The 17,589-nt window shown below is 42.6% G+C and overlaps 1 protein-coding gene across 1 annotated transcript; it reads left to right on the top strand.

The window, feature by feature from the left end:
* The first annotated feature begins 1,568 nt into the window (after window positions 1–1,568).
* Window positions 1,569–16,696, top strand: LOC107281749 (uncharacterized). Its single transcript, XM_015791021.2, has 4 exons — window positions 1,569–3,242; window positions 3,384–3,611; window positions 3,867–4,846; window positions 16,663–16,696. The coding sequence occupies exons 1-4, from the start codon at window positions 1,569–1,571 to the stop codon at window positions 16,694–16,696; spliced, it is 2,916 nt and encodes a 971-aa protein (XP_015646507.2).
* Window positions 16,697–17,589: the final 893 nt, after the last annotated feature.

Consider the following 17,589-nt stretch of genomic DNA (forward strand, 5'->3'; position numbering starts at 1 on the left):
CTTCTTCATTATTGATGTCTTCTTTTATTTATTTGAACTACACTCGTTTTGAATGTTACGTTGTGATAATTGGTTGTAACTTGTTGAGCAAAGACCACGGGATGTTCTATTCCATTATAAAAAATGGAGGCTAAGGTGTTAAACATAGAGCTTATATATGTGTCTCTACGATACGGTTATTTATATAGTATGTGGTAAGTAGTACACCAAATGAAAATAGCACTCTTTTGTTGTCACGATGGATGTACTCCAAGGAATGAGCGGATCTTTCTTTTCTCTCGTCCTCTCCGGCCTCTAGCTACAACTCTAGCTAGTCATGGTGACAACTAAGAGCCCATGCACTTGTGGTTAATTAGTTATCTAGAGATGTCAGTAATGCATTTGTGGCTCCATTAGATCTGGCGATAATTAGCCATGCTTAGAATACTACATGACATGCAACCTTAGCCGACGAATAATGTAAGAGAATGTCAGCGACGAATGCCGAGGGATCTCTGTCAACGTGGGTGCGGTACGGTCGCCATCCCCATCTCACCGATATCCGCGCATGCCGCTGCCTGTTGTCACGCGAGTCGCTTCACTGGTGGAGAAACCATCTTTCGTCGGTCGGCCGATTTCCACAATAGTCCCGGATGCAATAAAAACCGGGGCTAAAGATGGCTAAAGATGATCTTTAGTCCCGGTTCAAAAGGGTAACGGGCATATTTGATCTTTAGTCCCGGTTTGTGTTACCAACCGGGACTAAAGATCATCTTTAGTCCCGGTTCGAATGCTGTCAGGACCTGTCAGGCCCCCCCGGGATCTTTAGTCCCGGTTGGTAACACCAACCGGGACTAAAGATCTTAACTTTAGTCCCGGTTGGTACTACCAACCGGGACTAAAGATCCCGGTGATCTTTAGCCCCGGTTGGTGCTACCAACCGGGACTAAAGATCTTACCAACCGGGACTAATGATCCCGGTGATCTTTAGCCCCGGTTGGTGCTACCAACCGGGACTAAAGTCCCACCCCTATATATATGTCTTCTTCCTCCTCCAGCTGCCCGATCAAGCTTCAAAATTTCTTCAAAAAAGAGGGGAGGTCATGCCAAAATTTCTATTGAATTTATTTTGGTGATTACATACAAATCGGAGGTGCCTAAAAGGTTTGCAACTTCATCCTCCAGTGTTTTTTTTGTCATACTACATTTGCACCTATGTTTTGCACACTTTTTTTGTCTCCAAAATTTAGTTGTAAGTTGATGAGAGAGAAAATGTGTGTGGGGAAGAAAGAATATATAGAAATTTAGTTCATTTGCTAAACAAGGTTTTATAAAATAGTTGAGAAGGAAAACTCTAGTGAAAGTTAATCTTAAATAATAGAAAACAAACTAAAGTGAAAATTAAAAGAAGTAAAACACATTAAAATTAGTTTAAAACTTTACAAATAGTTTTTAAGAATTATTTGGTGTAATATTTTATGATTTTTGTATGAATAAAGATATCTTATAATTATTGTATGACTGTCATTATTGTAAGAATAATTATTTGTGTGCGGTTTTTTTGACTCATGTAGATGGATCGGCAATGGATGTACGCTGACCGGCGGTCCAAAGAGTTTATTGACGGCGTGCACTATTTTTTGAGAGTGGCCGAAGCTAACAGGCAAAGGGGTTTTATTTGTTGTCCATGCAATAAGTGTAAGAATCAGAAGGAGTATTCTGCATCCAGGACTATTCATTTCCACTTGTTTGAGTCGGGGTTCATGCCAAGCTATAATTGTTGGACATCCCACGGAGAGCAAGGTGTTGAAATGGAAGAAGATGAAGTGGAAGACGACAATATTCCAGACTTTGCTCAGTATGTTGGATTTGAAGGAAATCAAACGGGCGAGGAGGAAATAGCTGCTGATGGTAACGACGTTGCGGATGATCTTGGTCAGATGTTGCAGGACGCCAGGGAAGACTGCGAAAGTGAAAAGGAGGCCCATAAATTGGACAAGATGTTGGAGGACCACAGAACTTCGTTGTACCCAGGTTGCGAGCAGGGGCACAAAAAGTTGGATACCACTCTGGAGTTGTTGCAATGGGAGGCAAAAAATGGGGTTAGTGACAAGGCATTTAGCGATTTATTGAAACTCGTCAAGAACATTCTTCCGGGGGGAAACAAATTGCCCGAGACAACGTACGAGGCTAAGAAGATAGTCTGCCCGTTAGGACTGGAAGTTCATAAGATTCACGCATGTCCGAACGATTGTATCCTATATCGCGGTGAGGAGTATGAGAACCTAGAAGCATGCCCTGTTTGCAAAGCACTACGATACAAGATTAGACGGGACGATCCAGGAGAAGTTGACGGGCAGCTAACAAAGAAGAGAATTCCTGCTAAGGTGATGTGGTATTTCCCTATAATACCACGGCTAAGGCGTTTGTTCAGGAACAAGGGGAATGCTAGAATGTTGCGATGGCACACTGAAGAGCGTCAACAGGACTGGATGCTGAGACACCCCGCCGATGGTTCGCAGTGGCGAAACATCGACAGAAATTTTAAAGAATTTGGAAAGGACGCACGAAACATACGGTTTGGTTTGAGTACGGATGGCATGAATCCTTTTGGAGAGATGAGCAGCGGCCATAGCACTTGGCCCGTTACGATGTGTATCTACAACCTCCCCCCCTGGCTATGCATGAAGAGGAAGTACATAATGATGCCGATTATTATTCAAGGCCCCAAGCAACCTGGTAACGACATCGACGTGTACCTAAGACCACTGGTCGAAGATCTTAAACAGTTGTGGAAGAAGGAAGGTGTCCCCGTGTGGGACGAGGACAAACAGGAGGAGTTTAACCTACGAGCGCTGCTGTTCGTAACCATCAACGATTGGCCTGCACTTAGCAACCTATCCGGACAGTCCAACAAGGGGTACAAGGCTTGCACTCACTGTATCGATGAAACAGAAAGTACGTATCTTAAGCACTGTAGGAAGGTTGTATACATGGGTCATCGTCGATTCCTTGCAGCAAACCACCCGGTACGGAAGAAAGGCAAGCACTTCGAACATAAGGCTGATCACCGTACGAAGCCTAAACATCGCAGCGGGAAAACAGTGTTTGATATGGTTAAAGATCTTAAAGTAGTGTTCGGAAAGGGGCCTGGAAGCCAGCATATAGAGAGCGAAGATGGTCACGTGGCGATGTGGAAAAAGAACTCTATATTTTGGGAGTTACCATATTGGGAATTCTTGGACGTACGCCACGCAATCGACGTGATGCACCTCACTAAGAACCTTTGCGTAAACCTTCTTGGCTTCCTAGGTGTATACGGAAAGTCGAAAGATATACTGGAAGCACGTAATGATCTGAAGCATATGGAACAACGCGGCGACCTTTACCCGGAACCAAAGGAGAAAGGAAGCCATTACTTGAGTCCAGCCAGCTACACTCTTAGCAAGGCAGAGAAGGAAAGTATGTTTGAATGCTTGGAGAGCATAAAGGTACCGTCTGGATACTCCACGAATATCAAGCGAATAATAAGCACGAAGGAGAAGAAGTTCACAAACCTAAAGTCTCATGACTGTCACGTGTTGATGACACAACTGCTACCAGTTGTAATAAGGGGTATCCTTCCAGACAATGTCCGGGCAACAATAACAAAGATATGTGCATTCATGAACGCAATTTCGCAGAAGGTCATCGATCCGGATAGATTAGAAGCCCTTCAGAATGAAGTGGTGCAATGTCTCGTCAGTTTTGAGTTGATATTTCCACCTTCATTTTTCAATATAATGACGCATCTGCTTTGTCACCTTGTGAAAGTGATCCGTATTCTCGGGCCTATGTACCTACACAACATGTTTCCTTTCGAGAGGTACATGGGCGTTCTGAAGAAGTATGTTCGTAACCGTGCTCGTCCAGAGGCAAGCATCGCCAAGGGTTATGGAACAGAGGAGGTCATCGAATTTTGCGTAGAATTTATCGAAGACCTTCGCCCAATCGGGGTACCTGAATCACGCCATGAAGGGAGACTACGGGGAAAGGGAACTCTCGGAAGGAAAGCAATAACGACGGTAGACAACAATTTATTCCGTAAAGCCCATTTCACTGTTCTGCAACACTCTTCATTGGTAGCTCCTTACATCGAGGAGCACTTGGCTTTAGTTCGCGCCAGGAACATCGGTAAGTCCGATGCATGGATTACACGGCATCACATTGATACTTTCCCCGCGTGGCTACGACAACATCTCATGGGTAACGAGTCGATCAACCAACAACTTGCCTTCCTGGCGAGGGGACCGTCTGGGTCGATCGCGACATTCCAGGGATATGAGATCAATGGGTACACATTCTACACGAGAGCCCAAGACATGAAGAGCACGAACCAAAACAGCGCTGTTCGTGTCGATGCCATGGGACACGATGGAACAACTGCCACGTATTACGGTGCCATCGAGGACATATGGGAACTTGACTATGGTCCTCTCAAGGTTCCTCTGTTCCGGTGCCAATGGGTTAGGTTGACTGGTGGAGGCGTAATGATTGATGACAGTGGGATGACAACTGTTGACCTTAACAAGGTTGGATACTCGGACGAACCTTTTGTCCTTGCCAATGATATAACGCAAGTCTTTTTCGTGAAGGACATGTCTAGCAAAGGAAAGAAGGGCAGAGGGCCTGATGAGCCTAAGCGTCAAGTGGTTCTCCCAGGCAAAAGAAAAATCGTCGGAGTTGAGGACAAGACTGACGAGGATTACGATCAGTTGGATGGGCAACCCCCTTTCACGGTGACGATTGACCCTAGCATCCTCCTATCAAATGAAGACACCCCTTACTCACGCAGCGATCACAAGGAGGGAACAATAGTGAGGAGAAAGTACGTGCCGTAATTATTGTGTACACGATGTAAACTATTTTGGATGTATTGATTATCCATATAAATCAATTGATGTATATGCTAGTTATATGTGATAGTTACAATTTTTAAAAGTTTTAAATCACACAGGTGGCAATTTCATATGTATGTTAATTAGAGTTTTTAACATTTAATTTACTAGCATTCATATGCTAATTATAATTGACTAGAGGATTTTTAAAAGTTTTAAATTACGCAAGTGGCAATTTCATATGTTAATTAGAGTTTTTAACATTTAATTTACTATCATTCATATGCTAATTATAATTGACTGGAGAATTTTTAAAAGTATTAAATTTAATATATTTTTAAAACTATCATTCATATATTAGAGTTTTTCACAATTTAATTTACTATCTTTCATATGCTACTTATATATGACTATTCGAATTTTTAAAAGGTTTAAATCATGCATGTGGCATTTACATATGTTAATTAGAGTTTTTAGCATTTAATTTAATATAATTCCTACGCTAAGTACATATGATGATTACAATTTTTATTAATTTTAAATCATGCAGTATGTACATACATATCTTAATTAGAGTTTTTACCAATATAATAATATCATTCATATATATGCTAAGTATATATGATTATTGGAATTTTTATTAATTTTATTTGCTTATTACGATTTATCCACTTAATTTATTACAGACAAAAATAATTTTTTGAAGTAATTGTCATTAATCTTTGTACTTTAAATAATGTTAATGCATTAACTTCTATTTTATAAACACATATGTAAGCGAAAATCATATGCAGTGCTATAATCTTTAGTCCCGGTTCTTAACCCTAACCGGGTTTAAAAAGAATTTCGAAATAGCGGGAAAAGATATTTACTCCCGGTTGTTGAGAACAACCGGGACTAAAGATATCTTTAGTCCCGGTTCTCAACAACCGGGAGTAAAGATCTTTTCTTTACTCCCGGTTGTTCTCAACAACCGGGACTAAAGATATCAAGATATCTTTAGTCCCGGTTGTTCTCAACAACCGGGAGTAAAGATCTTTTCTTTACTCCCGGTTGTTCTCAACAACCGGGACTAAAGATCTTTAGTCCCGGTTGTTGAGAACAACCGGGAGTAAAGATCCAGGGGTATATATATTCCCGGTGCGCCCTCGTCTTCTTCACCAACACTTAAACGTTTTCGGCCGATCGATCTCTCTCGGCCTCTCTCCTTTGCCGCCACTGCCTAGGGCAAATCCCCGCGCCGACGCCGCCGTATCTCGCCGTCGTCTCGAGCTCGTCGTCCTCGCCGCTGCCTCCGCCTCCTCCGCTGCCGCCGCATCTCTGGGGTGAGAGCCGCTGCCGCCAGATCTCCCTTCATGCATCTCGATCTCTCCGATCTCGATCTCTCTCCGTCGCGCCGCCCGCCACGAGACGCCGCGCCACGACGACGACGCGCCACGCCGCCGCCTTCGACGCCGCGCAACGCCGCCGCCGCATGCCAACGCCACGCCGCCGCCGCCGTCGCCACGCAGCCGCCGCCTTCGCCGCCGCGCGCGCAATGCCGCCGCCGCCACGCCACGCCGCCGCCGCCACGCCACGCCACGCCGCCGCCGCCACGGCCCCGCAACGCCACGCCGCCGCCGCCGTCGCCACGCCGCCGCGCCAACCGCCGCCCCGATGCCGCCACACCGCCGTTAACGAACGAGAACGAGAACGATCGAACGAACGAGAGCGAGAACGAACACGTCAACGTACGTTGCCGCGACAACGTGAACGAGAACGAGAACGATCGAACGAACGAGAGCGAGAACGAACACGTCAACGTACGTTGCCGCGAGAACGTGAACGAGAACGAGAACGATCGAACGAACGAGAGCGAGAACGAGAACGATCGAACGAAGACAAGCGAGAACGAGGGAACGAACGTGAATGAGAACAAGCGAACGAACGTGAATGAGAACGAGCGAACGAACGTGAACGAGCTAGGGAACGTGAACGAGCGAACGAACGAGGACGAACGTTAACGTGAAATGCAATATATATATATATATATATATATGTTACTTCGCATTTATCCTAATACATTTTTTTGTATCTTGCAGAAAAGACGTGTTATCGGAGTCGTCCGTCAAGCCTGAGTGGAAGAGCTAGCCCTAGAAGGAATTGGAGCAGGCAAGTGACATAATAATATAAATGATTGTTATATTTGTAATGCAATTAATTAAGATTATTAGACCTGTAATTAGACTTATCATATAAGATTGTGTAGTGTTCTAATATTATTTGAGTTTTAATATAAGATTATTTTATTGCAAATTAGACTTAGTATGACATTATTGACTACGGAATTGGTGCGACTCCTAGCAATTGACTATTGTAGTCTTAATTAGACTTAGCATATACGCACGAAACACTTAGCATATACATGACTATTTTAGTCTTAGCATGTAATATTATTTGAGTTTTAATATAAGATTATTTTATTTGTAATTAGACTTAGTATATAATTATTTACTAGCTAGGGTTGTATAATATACGTCACCTAGACTTAGCTTATATCACGATTTGTAATTAGACTTAGCACGTAAGGTTGTGTAGGGTTCTAATGTACGACATTTACACTTAGCATACATGACTTAGATTGTTAAAACATAAATGTCTCGTGACTTAGCATATACGCACGAAACACTTAGCATATACATGACTATTTTAGTCTTAGCATGTAATATTATTTGAGTTTTAATATAAGATTATTTTATTTGTAATTAGACTTAGTATATAATTATTTACTAGCTAGGGTTGTATAATATACGTCACCTAGACTTAGCTTATATCACGATTTGTAATTAGACTTAGCACGTAAGGTTGTGTAGGGTTCTAATGTACGACATTTACACTTAGCATACATGACTTAGATTGTTAAAACATAAATGTCTCGTGACTTAGCAGATGTTTCTTGTATCAACAGATGGCTGACCGCGATGAGGAACAGATATTGTATGATACAATCGCGGAGGGAAGCAGCCAGTACTGGAATGAAGAAGAGGGGAACGAGGATCCAAACCAGTACTTGAACGAGGAAGGGAACGTGGAGAGGGATGCGGAGGGGAACCAGCAGGGGCACGTGGAAAGGGATGTGGAGGGGAACCAGGAGGAGGAGGCTAGTGGTAGTCAACCCTCCGTTGGACAGAAGAGGGCACGCGGGCAACGAGGTGCAGCGAAGAAGCTTGAGGGTCGGCACATCATAACGGAAGTGGAAGAAGATGGACGTCCTAGTGCCCCGGCCGAAGCCGCCAAGAACTATGTACGTCACAGCGGTTGGGTTGTGCGGGATAACGTGCCTGTCAGTACGATGTACTGGCGAAGAACAAGGGCACGCGGAGATCATGAGAGCTTTGTCCCAGATTCGGAGAAAGAGATGCTGTGGACCACAATGCTCGAGACATTCACCCTTCCTGCGGGTACAGAGGACAAAGTGAAAAGGTGGACTCTAAAGAAAATGGCAGAACAGTTTCAGAGCTTGAAGGGAGATCTGTACCAGAAGTATATACTGAAGGGGCAGACACCGAACTTCGACACATTCCCAAAGCTAAGGGATCACTGGGACGAGTTCGTTGCATATAAGACAGGTGAACAAGGGCAGACGATGATGGAAAGAAACAAAGAAAATGCTGCCAAGAAGAAGTACCATCACCACTTGGGGTCAGGAGGCTATAGTGTCGCGATGCCGAAGTGGGAGCAGATGGAGGCTAGCTTGATTGAGAGGGGTATCGAACCGGCAACAGCCAATTGGCCGGAACGATCGAAGTTCTGGTACTATGCTCACGGTGGAACGCTCAACCCAGCTGATGGCTCACTGGTCTTCGGCTATCAGATATGAGAGGCTGCGCGACGACTAACAGATGCAGTGGAAGCCTCCTCTCAGGGCACGTTCCGACCAGACAGAGATAGGGACGAGCTGACACTCGCCCTGCAGACTCCAGAGCATCCAGGACGAACTCGAGGGAAAGGGGTGATTCCTTGGAAGATTGGTTTCAAGGAGGACATCCACACGTACAGGAGTCGGATGAGGAGCAAGAGAGATACCGAGGCGAAGATTGCAGACCTAGAGTTCCGGGTATCGAGCTACGAACTCAACATGCAAGAGGAGGTGGCAAGGAAGGTTGATGAACGCATGGCCGCACATCGGTCCCATGATCCCCAGCCGACCATTCCTCCTGCAATGGTGAGCCCGTCAGGAAACCGTAGCAGCTGCGCCTCAACGGGGCAGGTAGGATCACAGAGCATGGACGCCATGCAAACACAGGACGAATCGACCTGTCCCGTTGATGACATCACTCAGCGGACACCATGTGAGCTGCATATTCCTTTTAAGAACTTATCAATAAAGGTAAGATTTAGCCATTCCGCTAGTTGCTGCTTATATATGTTGATTACTAATATAAATAATCTCTCACAACATGAAGGTGGCGTCGGGCATGGCCATCCCAACGGACCCTTCAGGTACTTACCACTGCAGGCCGATTCCAGCAGGATACTCGAAGGTCGAAGTTGAGTTGGTCGAAGGCGCGTACGAGGACCTCGAGCTGGATTACCCTGGAGGAGACGGTGAGACGCATCTACGAGACACATGCCATGCCATTATTCTATGGCGCAGGCGGTACATCATCCTCCCTGGGCGACAAGCGGCGTCTCGTGCACCATCTCCTCCGGCTCCGCCATCTCCTCCTCAGGATCCTGCACCGTCTCCTCCTCATGCTCCGCCAGCACCGTCTCCACCTCAGGCTCCAGCATCGACTCCTCCTCAGGATCCTGCACCGACTCCTCCTCGTGCTCCTACACCTACTCCCCCGCAAGCTCCTCTTCCGGCACCTTTAAAGTCAAGGGCCCCCCCAGCTCCACCGCCTGCCCACACAAGGGCAACGAAGAAGGCGAAAGTTGACGCCGCCAAGAACAAGGACCCGGGGTACGATTGCACGCAAGAGGAGCTTGACGCTTACGTTGCATCAGAAGTCAAGAGACAATTCAAGCCTCGAAGTCTAGAAAAGAAGATTCCTATAGACCCCAGTGTCAGGAACTTCTTCAGGGGTATGTCTGCATCTGTCAAGGAGGCCATCAAGCTATCGGACTATGAGCGAACGCTGAAGAAAGCATCTTCTGGAAAGTCCAAACCAGTCCCTCAGCTTGGAGAGCAACCAAACCAGGAGATCGAGCCGTTGGTGACCGGTAAAGAAATGACGATAGAACAATTTATTACTGACACCGGTCTAACTACGGATCAATTGCTAGGAGTCGCACCAATCGAAAAGGCGGAAGTGAAATACATGTACGAACTCGGTAAACCGCTTGTCAAGCCTGAGCTGCTGCAGTCCCTACCCACACAAATGTACAAGTTCCATCAGCTGTACATGGAGATGAGCGCCACCGGTAGAGAGATGATCGGAGCGAGGATCAGGGACACGGACTTCTTGCAAGGAGATGACATTCTCTGGATCAATTTCAGGGGAATATACGAACTATACCAGCTGGACGCCCTCGACGTCTCTATTATGAGTTGCTGGATTTTGTAAGTATATCGTTCAGTTAGATTTCTTACTATACGTCTCCTTTAATTAATTAGGTCCTTGTATATAAGTAGACCATAGAAAATAATATACTCCCTTTTATCGTTGTAGAATGGAGATTCAAAGGGCCCAACGGCGGAGGGTTTTCGATACTGGATTCATCGACCCTCGGAAAGTAAACGTCGCAATGCTCGACCAATATCCACAAGAAACAGAGGACAATCTCGTCCATCTCCTGAAGGCGCAGCATTACAAGACGTTCATACTGTTGCCATACAACACAGAGTTAGTTTAATTTTACTGTCTTCCTACATACCAAATTTCATTCCCGTATGAACTTGCTAAGTGTTTCATATGTAATGCATCCCACGCACATTGCAGATTCCACTGGGTGCTTTTACTCATCGACCTGGAGGCCTGCACCGTCAACGTATATGACTCAATGGATAAAAAAGAGTCTACGTTTGACAAGGTTTTCGAACTTATAGACAGGTACCGTCATAAGTTCCTTTGTTAATTAAGAAAATCTTGTTATGTTAATTGCTACTACGAATCATAGCTTTAAACTCCATGTAGGGCTTGGTATCGGTTCCGTCATTTGGTCCGCGGCAAATGGAGAGAAAGACTTAGGCGGAAGTTCAAATTTCCTGTGAGTACACATGCTCTACATTTATATTTCTCCGATTCAAATACATAAAAGTGTATATTAATTAGATATCTCGTTGTTTGTCATTTATTTGTAGTGCGCAAAGCAAAAGCAGGGAACTAACTTGTGCGGCTATTACGTGTGCGAGTATTGCCACTGCCTTGCAGACCAAATCATCACCACAAGAGAGCTCGATGTACGTACAAATAAATTCAAAATTTCATTACGTAGCGATTTCTTGTTTAATTACTAATCAATTTCATACATTCATATAGTTTATTCGTATGAGGGATAACCTGACCACACACAAGGAATTTATCGCGGCGGTTCAAGAACAACTCATGGGATTCATCAACGAAGAAATCCTTGATCCCAAGGGTGAATTCTACTACGACGGAAACACAATTCACCGGTCCTTAGCTTCTGAGCTAGCAGCGAGTACTACTACGTCGAAATCGTAGCTAGCTAGGACATATAATGGATTGTAATTAATACATGACTACATATGTTTCTATATGCATGTGTACACATTTTCTATAATGTAAATATATTTTGTTCATATATATATCTATATACATATGCATTTGCATAACATATATATGTATAAATACATATATATTATGCATGTATATACATATAATATAATATAATATATATATATATACATATATATATGCATATATATATACATATATATATATATATATACATACATATATATATATATATATATATATACATATATATATATGCATGGTTTATATATATATATATATATATATATATATATATATATATATATATATATATATATATATATATATATATATATATATATATATATATATATAAACCATGCAGCAACAGGGGCATGAAAAAAAAAAAGGTCAGCTCGATCTCCAACCGGGACTAAAGATGGCTCAGCCGGCCACGTGGCTGAGCCATCTTTAGTCCCGGTTGGTGTTACCAACCGGGACTAAAGATCGATCTTTAGTCCCGGTTATTTCACCCGGGACTAAAGATAGCGATCTTTAGTCCCGGATTGGTACTCCCGGTTTGGAAACCGGGACTAAAGGGGGGTTACGAATCGGGACTACAAAGGGTTTCTCCACCAGTGCTTGGACGCCATTGTCGACCGCGTGACCACCTGCTGCCGTGAGGGTTGTCTCCGATTTATGATTGTTTCTCATGTGCTCTCTCAATCCTTCTATTGTTTCTTTCAGATTTGTAGCATGTATTCTTGAATGATTGAATCCCTTTTTCCCAGATCAAGATTTCTGTCCTTAATAGCAATAGTTACAAGTATATGCTTGTGATTTTTCAGTACACTACTGGAAAACTGATCTTTTATCGTGGTACCTAAAAACACAAATATGTTGGCGGATAGATTAAGAACCGGTACTAAAGATGTTTTTAGTATCGGTTCTAAATCTAAGTCCCAAAAACATCTTTAGTTCCGGTTGGTGTTACCAACCGGTACTAAAATGATAACACCAATCGAGATTAATGCTGGAGAATCTTTAGTCTCGGTTGATGTTAACAACTGGTACTAAAAATGTATTTGTAGTATCGGTTGGTAACACCAACCAGATCAGATGTGTGGAGTTGGTGGGATGGCAACGTGCGTGAGGCTTAAGTGAGAGATTTTGAGTTGGAATCCTACATCTCCTGTAATTTTTGACTTAATATGCATCTTTAGAACTAAAGGTCATGATCTTTAGTAGCGGTTGAAGCTAGCTTACTAACCGGTAGTAAAGATCACTTCTGTACTAGTGGTAGCCTATTCTGACAAGCATCTCATACCATCCTCATCTGCAACTGCAAGTTTGGCCATCCGCAGTCTAGTGCGGCAAAGGAGGGTTCAGTCTGGTAGGTTAGACCGAAGATCGAGACTGATATATCGGTTAACCGAATTGTCGGTTCACAAGTTTCTCCAGACAACTCTGGTTTCCAATTTTTAAAGACAGAACATGTTTAAGACTAAGAAATCAGACCGAATTATCGGTCTTGACCTGAATACCCACCCCTACGGATCCAGCTTTGATGTACTAGGTCTAGATTGGGTCCTGACATCATTATGACATCTATCCTATATATTCCCATCCAATAGACGAGGATTACGTCCTACAGCAGCCATCGACTCAAATACGGAAATTAGCTTGGCCTATGAAATAAGACATGCTAAATAATTATTATAATATTATATTAAAAATATTTAATTAATAAAAACATGTCCCAATGAGCCCCCTACTTTATAAGTGGACCAACCTAGCTTCAAGCCTACTTCCTAATTGATTCAGAAATGAATTTTTGTACTCACCGAGATGAGAGAAGTAATTTCCTCAGCTAGAGCAAATTCAGTAATACAGCTAATGGTTAGCAATAAAAATGACACATCATCTAGAACCAATACTAATATAATCTACTTATATATACTTATATAATAGTTAGCTATAAATATATAATACTACATCACTAGCTAATATCTAGTCCATCTTTTCCTATCGCAAAGGTTATTGGAATACGCAGTTCTAAAATTTCTCTTCTGTCTTCTCTTATATTTTCTTTGAACTCTCGTCACAAATCTAATGTACGACTCCTACAGGCCACTTAATTTACTTGCTAACGTGCGGTGGAATTTCTCTCCGAGCAGGCCAGCTAGGACGTGCAGAACGTACATAATGAGCGACCTCCTCCATCCTCCGTGCCTCCTTGTAATTTGTAATATCTCACTACGCCAGATCAACCTATCTGTGACGGACCAAAGTGCCTCGTCAGAGATAAATTCATTTGTGACGGGTTACAATAAATCACGTCATAGATAGGGCTCAAGAAAATAACCCGTCACAGGTAAGTACTCATCTGTGACGGATCTATATAAGGACCCTGTTGGAGTTCTAATTATAGGATCTTAAACTTTAGTCTACAAACAATCACCTCTTACTTATGCGGAAAAATAATTGATCTACTGACCTGCGTTTGAAGCCATTGCTGTTCTTCTTTCTTCTTCTTCTAGAGATGCCTCACGAACCCCTTCCAGTGCCTATATCGATCGGGCGATTAATTTAGGGTTTGAGATTAGAGAGAGAGTTCGGTCATCTGCCTCCTTCCTTCTCTTTCTTTATATAGGCGACACTGGTGGGGCTCGGGGGTTATCTCAATTAGTTTAGGATTCTGTTTTCTGTACCGATCACACAAAAAATGAATTTATCTCTTAGTTTGTTTCTTGTTAGGATAAGGAAACCGGTGGTTTAGATCCTCTCCTAACCCTTATCGACACAAGTCGACCAAATCAACCAACATTTTCTCCTTGATTTTGAGACTTACTTACGAGTCTATTAAATAAAATAGCTCCCCAAGACAATGTGTCTTCAATAACATTATGCGTCACTGAGACAACAAGACCTATAGCTCACTATAGCACTCAAATAAACTCAAGCTTAACTTAGTGGGTGTTGATTGAAAATTTTAGTCCCCCTTATCCAGGATCTTAGTAAGGCTCTAATTTACATATGTCCTGGCCAGAACATAATCTTAATTAATCTTAATTTTATGAGCCTTTAGAGTATGGATCCATTAGCAAATGCTTAGCTTAATAATTCGATCCTAGGACATATCTTTCACAACTATATCAATGTGTTAGGCAGAAAACACACAACATGTTGCTACTAGAATAGAAAACTGTGTTCAATTAGTGCACAACTTATAACACAGTATATTTTGGGTGGTTTACACCTTTTGAGTGGTTTATGAGCGCTATTTACCACTCTTAGTTCTGGGAAATATTCTTATGATTAATCATAATATGCTTTAAAATCTAACTGCATCGTCGACTATGCAGTAAAAGATTATCTTGGAGCTTTTCCATGGTTATTGCTCCCCTATGTGTGGACATAGCTTAATCTTAGTAATCTTTATAAATATCCACACATCTCAGAAAAATAAGTGTCCAAATGTCTCTAAATTTCTGAGATCATTGGACTTTAGAAAAATGAGCATGTTACTTAAGATTGTTTTGCAAATAATACAGAACATTCTTAATACCAGTGGTCTAGTCTGGATTTAATTAAATACTGCCAAGATTCCCAGTAAAAAATATATGTGCCAAATCTGTATGCATCCAGATTTGAACTAATCTCAAGCTTCTGTCGGCTGAGTCTAATTTTAGTATTTAATCTTAGCTTGACTAACTTTAACTGAATTCTCTCAAATTATTTCTTTAATTTATGTCAATGTATGACTTACTAATATAAACACAGTACTCCTTCAGACCAAAATAATTCATGGAAAAATTTCCTTAGTTTCTAACAGCAATATGGATTGCTTGACAATAAAATGTCATTAGTATAGAGTACCGGTGAATGAAATTCCCACCTTTAATTTTCATGCAGCTGTCCACCTCACTTGAATTGTTCGAAATTTCCATTAGAGTCAGGCTTAATTTTATTAACCCACTTAAATGGCCTGGTTTTGACTCATTTAGAAACTTCTACTGAATTCTTTATTACATGGTTCGAAAACCATTTAGATGAACACTTTAATGTCTTATTTTGTTCATCAATCTCAATTTATTCTTACATGGTTCGAAAACCATTTGGATGAATGCTTATTTTTAATGTCTTCATCGGGTGAACAAGCTTTATTTAGTGTTTACCACCATAATCCGATCTCATAACTTCATTTGATTTTAGCATTAGTATCTTCAATCTTAAATTTCTTAAAGGAAATTGGAGGTTGCTTATGAGTAAACATAGCCTTATGGGTAGACATAGCTAAAAGTAATTTATTGGCTAAATTCTTAACTTAGTGAATCTTCCCTTAAAGCTTAAATAACATTACTAAAATCAATCCAAGGGAAAGAATATCTCCAACTTATGAGACGTTCTAACCTCCCCTAGAAATGTGACATCAATTACAATGTCACAATTTCAATGACGTCTCATCTCTTGTCATTACAGGCAATTATTATAATAGTCACATGATCATCCAAAAGAACAAATATGACTGCCGTGCACAAGGACAAGACCAATCACTTTATTATCACCCTTAATATATCATGTTCTATTTGGAAAAATAACAGACATGACCTGTTTCTCACATGACTTTAAATAATTAAACTAGTAGAGTTTCTCTTAATAGAGTGAACAAATGAGACATTATTGCAACAGCTGGAGAAACTAAGTGTGAGGTCTCCAACAACCCTTCACTTTCATCTTTACTCCATCAATTACTCTGAGTGTTCACTCCCCTCTTTGCTACCGTTTAGACGGTGCGAGTTTCCTGTAATGAGTTAGAAACATGCACAGCGGCATTGAGTCAAACTCACTAAGTATTAAGGGAAAATTCATCACAAGGGATTTATTTAATTTCATACCTTTCTTGACTAACCACGCTGTGAAGCGTGTGCAATTTCTCTGCTAATGTCCATCTGACGCACAGAAGTGGCAGTAGGGACTTGTACTTAAAGGAACAGCTGAAGTGGAGGCCTTGATCCCTTCTTGCTTCTGCTCACCCTCTGGCTCGCTATTCTTATTAGAGGATTCCCCTTGATAGACCTTTTTGCCTTTATCAAAGGCATTAGTGAGGTTGAGCCGGTCTTTAATCTTCTGCTTTTTAGCTTTCTGGCGCTCTTCCTCTTCCACGGAGTGTAAGATCACTTCTTGTATGGTCCACTCCTCTTTCTGAGTGTTATATTTTATTTTGAATGGATCATAGTTAGGACCAAAAGATCTCATGATGATGTGCACTAAAAATCCATCAGATATTTTCCTATCCATGGATATTTATATAGGCGACACTTGTGGGGCTCGGGGGTTACCTCAATTAGTTTAGGATTCTGTTTTCTGTACCGATCACACAAAAAAACGAATTTATCTCTTAGTTTGTTTCTTGTTAGGATAAGGAAACCGGTGGTTTAGATTCTCTCCTAACCCTTATCGACACAAGTCGACAAAATCAACCAACAGACCCGACACACAACATCTTTGACGTGTCCACATATAGACCCGTCACTGATGACCTCTTACCTGTGACGGGTTTTAAGTTTGTAACCCGTCACAGGTGAGATACCTCACCTCAAACGTGTTGGATTTCTATACCCGTCGCTGGCGACTTAAAAAAAATTGAAACCCCCACCCCCACCCAGGGGGCCCACCACCAACCCACTAGTCGGTCTTATCTCCTCTTCTCTTCTCTTCTCTCTTCCTCCTCCCCACCACTCTCTCCTCTTCCTCAACTCTCTCCCTCACTTTTGCCTCCCGACCTCCCGCCTCCACCTCTCTCTCTTCTTCCTCAACCGCCTCCACCTCCCACGTCTCGCCACCTACCGACCACCGGCCGCCTCCACCTCCCACACCTCGCCGTGTCCCGGCCATCGGAAGCCGGATCTGGCCTCTAGGAAGCTGGATCCAGCTGCCAATGCCTCCCCCGCCTCCCGGCTGCTAGGGCATCAACTGCCGGATGCCTCTCCCACTGAATCCAGCCGCCACGAGGTCGGGGGACGTGGATCCGCGTCCTGGCCGCCGGACGCTACCGCCTCCCGACC

This window comes from Oryza sativa, chromosome 7 (genome assembly GCF_034140825.1).
Source record: "Oryza sativa Japonica Group chromosome 7, ASM3414082v1".
NCBI classification, from domain to species: Eukaryota; Viridiplantae; Streptophyta; class Magnoliopsida; order Poales; family Poaceae; genus Oryza; species Oryza sativa.